This window comes from Apodemus sylvaticus, chromosome 7, assembly GCF_947179515.1.
Source record: "Apodemus sylvaticus chromosome 7, mApoSyl1.1, whole genome shotgun sequence".
NCBI classification, from domain to species: domain Eukaryota; kingdom Metazoa; phylum Chordata; class Mammalia; order Rodentia; family Muridae; genus Apodemus; species Apodemus sylvaticus.
In genome coordinates this window covers 94,401,908-94,409,013 of record NC_067478.1, presented here as the reverse complement: position 1 = coordinate 94,409,013, position 7,106 = coordinate 94,401,908, and the positions used below count along the sequence as shown (strand labels likewise).

At 39.0% G+C, this 7,106-nt stretch overlaps 1 protein-coding gene across 1 annotated transcript; it reads left to right on the top strand.

The window, feature by feature from the left end:
- The first annotated feature begins 386 nt into the window (after positions 1-386).
- LOC127690098 (olfactory receptor 145) lies at positions 387-1,337 on the top strand. Its single transcript, XM_052189652.1, has one exon. The coding sequence runs from the start codon at positions 405-407 to the stop codon at positions 1,335-1,337; it is 933 nt and encodes a 310-aa protein (XP_052045612.1). The 5' UTR covers positions 387-404.
- Positions 1,338-7,106: the final 5,769 nt, after the last annotated feature.

Genomic DNA, 7,106 nt, shown 5'->3' with positions numbered 1-7,106 from the left:
TGCTCTGTCCCAGGATAACCATTAGAAGGACATGTAGGACACAGGCTGGCTTCAGCCTCTGCAAACTCTTCCTATAGCCTGGCACAACTTTAAACTTGAACAAAAGCTGGAATTAGAGACACACACAGCACAAACAAATTAAAGACCTGAGAGCCCCCTCACTGGCTTTCTGAGGTTCTTTCCAATCCTACCAACCCTTGCGTTTTCTTCAAGGTATTGCAGTGTAGAGTCAGTGGGACCCTGGAAGCAGCTGCACAGGCAACCAGAAACTAGACTCTACTAAAATTCATAATCTGTGTGTATGCAATTCTATAGACCCCAGGAGGTGACAGGGAGGGCAGCTGTGTTTTCTGTTCTTTTCTGACCCTTTTCTCTTGTCTCTGTCTCAGAAGAATGCCTTGAGGATGGCCACTGAAAATGCCACTGTGACAGAGTTCATCCTCGCAGGCCTGACAGACCAGCCAGGACTCCGCATGCCCCTCTTCTTCCTGTTTCTAGGTTTCTACATGGTAACTGTGGTGGGGAACCTGGGCTTGATCACCCTGATCGGGCTGAACTCTCACCTGCACACCCCCATGTACTTTTTCCTCTTCAACTTGTCCCTCATAGATTTCTGCTACTCCACTGTTATCACCCCCAAAATGCTGGTGAGTTTTGTCTCAAAGAAAAACATCATCTCCTACCCTGGATGCATGACTCAGCTCTTCTTCTTTCTTTTCTTTGTTGTCTCCGAGTCCTTCATCCTGTCAGCAATGGCATATGACAGGTATGTTGCCATCTGTAATCCTCTGATGTACACCGTGACCATGTCTCCCCAGGTGTGCTTGTTCCTTTTACTAGGTGTATATTTGATGGGATTTGCTGGAGCCATGGCCCACACAGCATTTATGGTGAGACTGACCTTCTGTGCTGATAAGCTTGTCAATCACTACATGTGTGACATCCTTCCTCTTCTGGAACGCTCTTGCACCAGCACCTACGTAAATGAGCTGGTAGTCTTCATTGTTGTGGGCATTGATATAGGGGTACCCACAGTCACCATCTTTATTTCTTATGCCCTCATCCTCTCCAGTATCCTTCGCATCAGCTCCACGGAGGGCAGGTCTAAAGCCTTCAGCACCTGCAGCTCCCACATAATTGCAGTTTCTCTCTTTTTTGGGTCAGGGGCATTCATGTATCTCAAACCTTCTTCACTTTTGCCTATGAACCAGGGGAAAGTGTCTTCCTTGTTTTATACCATTGTGGTGCCCATGCTCAACCCATTAATCTATAGTTTAAGGAATAAGGATGTCAAAGTTGCTCTGAGAAAAACACTGAGCAAAAGTTCATTTTCCTAAGGAAGAGATGATGTTTTGAAGACTTGCTCTTTTGCCTTTCATAAATGACTGGGTTCTCATGTGTTACATAGAGGGAAATTTCGTTCTTTCCTGAATTGGTTCATCTCTTTGTGAAAGGTTCATTAGAAGATTCTTAAAGACTCAGAATGCTCATGTTTACCAGACATTTTGAGGATCACACAAATCAGTTCCTTTTATTATCAAGAATAGATGCAAATTCATCTCTCTCTCTCTCTCTCTCTCTCTCTCTCTCTCTCTCTCTCTCTCTCTCTCTCTGTGTGTGTGTGTGTGTGTGTATGTGTGAGTCTCTAAACAGAACAGCAGGTAGACCATGGGTTCTATATGTCTCACATAGGTTGATTTCCATTGGGGCTTACTTTCCTTGTCCCTCAGGCCACAGAACACTTCATTTCAAATGTGAGCTGGGCTAGGATATTAAAACCTGCAACATTTTAAGGGCTAATTTTAAATAGAACCTTTTTTTGGCAAAAAAGTAGGAGGTTTAAGATTTTGTTGAGATGGTCTTGGATGAATGACCAGAAAATTTCTTGAGGCATTTTACAAAGTTCAGAGCAAGTATATAATGACCTAGAACACAGAAAACTTGATACTTCCAGAAACAGTGATGTGGAATCTGTTCTTTTAAGGGTTTGATATTGATGCTGACTGGAAGAACTTGTAGAAAAAGTTAGATTTCAGGAGGATGGACATGAACTCTTGACCTTTCTGCCTCTACTTCTCAAGATCTGGGATTACAGACGTGGACCACCATGCCCAGCTTAGGATTAGTATAGTATTTCATTATTTTCATATTTTATCTTTAACATTATCATGGAGAAATGTGAAGCAAAGGATTTTTTTTTGTTAAGAACCTAGAGAATATTTTAGAAGAATACAATAGTTTGTGTTACAAGTCATAATCAGGTTGTCTCTAGATTGTTATGAATCAGCAAAAGAAATGTGCACTGAATGTCACAGGTACCATAAGCAACAGAGACTAGGTGTGATGTTTCCACGTGCCTTTTCCAGATCAACTTTCTGTCATTCAGTTTTTCTCCACAAGTCATAGATATAATTCTCTAAATAGCTCCCCTTCCTTCTGGGTTATTTTTTGGGTCAAGCCAACTGCAACTTTGACAGTGGAATCAAGAAGCAAAGAAAAGGTGATATGGTGGCATTTATTTTTGGACTTCTGGCCAGCTAGGCTAAAAGAGCAGTAACTAAATGTCCCATTTCCTATTGGCCTTTCCTCTGCTGTTTCTTCCTGCCAAGATATCATTGTGCCTGCCTGGTGCAGTTGCTGGTTGGACAAGCCTAGGCAGTACCATTGTGATTTCTCTTTAGCACAATTTTTCCTAAACTTGTGTAACTAGTTCTTGCATTGTATTTTCAGTCATTATGTTAGACTGGATCATTTATTTTCTTCTAAAACTATGGAGATAGCTTCCAGTAAGAGGTGGATGAGTCGAAGATCTCAGACTTACAAACTGTTAAGCTGATAGCATTATGTGGAGCAAGGTTGTTACCTTTTGGCTTAGAAAAAAATTATAAATGTTATAAATGGTACATTATTTTTTGTGAAGTAATGATAAGTGAAGCTTATTTTTAGAAGCGATCTTTAGAAGAAGTCTCTTCCATTTGTAAGACAAATGTTTGGACAAATGTATAGTTTTGACTTTGGGGTTGATGCAGATCTATAGAGATAAGTTCAAAACCCATCCCAACTGTTACACTTATAACACAGTTGTGAGAACATCAAAGAAGAGCATGCAAAAAGAGACCCAGGAATTCTGCGGGGGGCTAGAATCTTCTAGATATGACAGGAATACTGTACCCATGAAATCTATTGACACTTTGACCTTGTATTCCTAGCATCCAGAACTATGAGAAATGAATAAGCCACTCACTGTAGAGTTTTTGTTATAGTAGTTCAATCAAGCTAAGAAAATGTTTGTAGAATTTATAATTATTACCAAATTAAACTGTAGGGAAGACATCTCCATTTCTGCTGGTTTTGTGGTTCTCCTGTTGTCTCATACAGAGTCCATCCTTAGTCCATTTGTTTCTTAGGTATTTTTTTTTTTTTTTTTTACTCAATGCATGTCCAAGTGTAAGTGCATGTCACAATATTTTACCATAATATTTTTCTTGTTTTCAACACATGAGAAGATGATTTAAAACATATCTTAAAGTGGACGTTTTTGGTTGGGTCAGGTGATGTAGACTGAGGCAGACTATTGTGGTGTTTTGCTGAGGCAAGACCTGTGGGAGAACACATGATGTTTGGAGTGAGTATAAATAGGATATAATAGACAGTGATGGGGAGCTTGCGTAGCTAGCTCTGCAGTGTTTACTTTGTCTTGAGTCTTTGCTGATCTTCCCTTTGTGAGACAAGCATGATAGAAAACTTCTGGCTCCCTAACTGATTCTGGTCACACTTTCTGATTTGTGCTTATTTGGCATAAGCCTGGCTGTTTCTGTTGGATCATGTCACCATAGCTGATTAACATTTGTATCTTGACATTACTGAACTAGACTGCTGGTATCTTGACAAACAAGACTGGAATTGCTCCAAAGAACTACTTCTAAACAGGTCCACATCCCCTTGTCCTATTTAGCATTTTTCTCCCCTACCTTTGGATTGTAGTCTAGAAGGGAGGTTAAAGTATTTGAGAACCCTTATTAAAAGTAGGTTTTGAAAAAAACAAGCTTATAGTATCTTTTGATAAAAATTAATCAGAAGAGGAAGAAGCTATTAGTATGAATAAATGAATAAGAAACAAATAAAAATGCATATACATGGCTGTACTTATGGGGAAATAGATAAGGAGAAAAATAAAAGGAATAATAAAAAAAAGAAGTAGAAAAATAAAAGATCCTACTGTTGGCTGCCAAACAGTGAACACTGGGAAAGACATGACTTACAGCAAGACTTTTTCTTATCTTTTGCCTCTGACTCACCTATCATGATTGCATGAATTTCCATTTTATGTGTTTTGTGCAATTACTAATTACATTATTTTCCATCTTTCAAAATTATGCTTGTTAAACATACTTTTATTCACCAAGTCTTAAGTTTCTCTTCTATTATAGTATATGTGGAAAAAATGGACCATGGAGATTCCTCCATGGATAAATTGCCTGCTTCATAAACATGAAAAGAGGAGTTTGAAAGTCTAGTATCCACATAAAAGCCAAATATGGAGCATTTGGCCATAGTATGCAGGAGTAAAGCCAAGTATGCAGATGCAGTGCTTGCATCTGCAGGATTCTTGAGTTTTATAGAAAATTCCTTTAGACATTTATTTACTTTATGTATATCAGTGTTATGCCTACATGTATGTCTGTGTGCCGGTATAATGCCTGGTGCCCTTGGAAGTCAGGAAAGGACTTCAGATCTCTTGGGACTAGATTTACAGACAGTTGTGAGTGCCCATGGATGCTGAGAATTGAGCCCAGGTCTCTGTAAGAACAGAAGGTGATCTTATCCACTGAACTATCTCTCCAGCCTCTGAAATTTTCTTCCTGAAAGTTTATTTCAGCTGGTTCTCTCTGGGTGACACTTGGGGCATTCACTGACATTCACCTTTGATGGTGGCAGCATTCGCTTTATTGTCTTCCTCTTTTATACTCTCCCTTTTGTATTTCACCATCTGCCTTTGATAGTTGTCTGAATAAAGAAATGGAAAAAAAAAAAACCATGGACCACAGAGATTCCTTCCTGGTTAATGTGCCTGCTTGATAAGCATGAAAAGTGGAGTTTGAAAGTATAGTGCCCACATAAGAGCCAAATACGGCAGCACTGGTATCTGTAACCCTAGTATTGGGGGACAGAGAGATTGATCCTGAGGACTTGTCATCATAACCAGTTGTTGAGCTTCAGATGTAGTGAGAGACTCTTGTTTCAAAAAAGTGGCTGAAGAAAATGTCTGGATATCTTGGTCTCTATATACGCCCCACCCCACACAGAATCCCCACTCACAAAAGGAGCAGAGGAAGAAGAGTCCCAAAGTTGACCTCTGGTCTTGACATGCAAACACACACATGTTCAAGTACATCCACATGTAGGCATGCACATACATAGACAATTACACATACAACACATGAACATGCAAAATAATGAACAAAAAGAAATTAGAAAAAGAGTAAGACTGAGATTTTACTTTTCCTTATTTCTTACGTCTTATTTCTTTGCTAGAGTTCATTTTATTGCAGGAAGAGGAGATTCTCTGTGAGGACTGAGGATTTGTGCAATCTGGTGAGGTATTTTTCTAGAACAATCCTTTTCTCTGTCTCTTTGGTGTCAACATCTTTTCTATGTGTTCTCACAAAACTCAGCATTTAGCCATTATCTGCTCTGTTTTCTATATCCATGCCCACCATAAGTTGGGTGGTACTGTTTGTGCACACAGCCCCCGCTGTCCCTTGTTGGCATCTCATACCTTCCCACCCCTGCCTACCTAACATGTTCCAGGCAGGTGCTATTATCGTTGGACACAAGGATGCAGCATGTAGTTTTTGAAGTTGCCTTACTTAATGGGCCTTTACGTTCTCATTCTTGTGAGTGTGTCCTTCTCTTCCAATATAGAAATAGGCATGTTTGGACTCATTGTCCCATCCTTGCAAACCATAATTGTACTTGTTTACTTGTGATCCCTAACCTGATGACTAAGGTAGAAATGTAAATCCCAACTTTCCATGCCTTCTTATGTTAAAATGCATGGCATTAGATAAGATGATTAAGCTGAATCTTTATCTAATTAAACCTTAGAAGGATGTTTTATAAAATTTCAAAGTTTAATCCTTAATTTTTCACCCAATTTCAACTAATAGCTCAGTAATAACAAGAGAGAAAACTTAGGCAATGAGAAAAAGAAATAGCTCACATTTGCAGTGGTTGTTTCCAAGGCCTGCCTGAATCTCTGTTCTCACAAGATGAGTTTGCTGAACACAAAGCCCCTAAGACCATAGCATGGTTCTGTTTTGCTGACTTAAAGGATTTACTACTGCTGTGTCAGGACTCATTGCCACATTTTTCTCTCAGATGCATGTGTTGAATATCCTCCAGGACTTCCTCTTCATTTGATGACGTAAAGACTTTGTCCTCAGCTATTTAGTGACTTTGTTGGGAATGCTTACTCCTTTGACATTTAAGACTTGGCAGAAGTTGCAGTGTGTTATTTACAGGCATTACAAAACAAATACGTTATTCCCTTTCAGACATTTGCACAGAATTTTAGCATACATTGATAATTCTTATCTTAATCTATTATTCTTTGAATGTTTAAGAAGTGGGGATTTTTAAAACTCAGTCCAATCTTTTTAGTTGGATACTTTTTCCCATGATGATCCTCTTTAGTCACTGATCATGTGTGTCATGAATGTGTGCATTCTAATTTTGTCTCATGGATTATGATTCCTTACAGTCAGCACTTAGTTTAATAATCAACATGCAGTGACATGGCTGAAAGCAGCTAGCTGTTCTATGACTGGTTTCTATGTCATTTTTAATGTATCTTTAATAAAATTTGAGAACTTTATTTCTTTCTGGTAAATGATTTGTTTTAAACCAGTCTTGTTCGACATTGGTTCTGTTTTGAAACTGTTTAAAACTAAGACATGGGTGTGTGTGGTAGGATGTGCCATATTTAGTGAGATTCTGAGATCACATACTTAGTGGGGAAACATTCATGTTCGTAAAGCACACATTTAGATATTTGTCTCTCTGAGCACGTAGATTCTGGGTGAGTGGGAAAGTCTGCTGACATT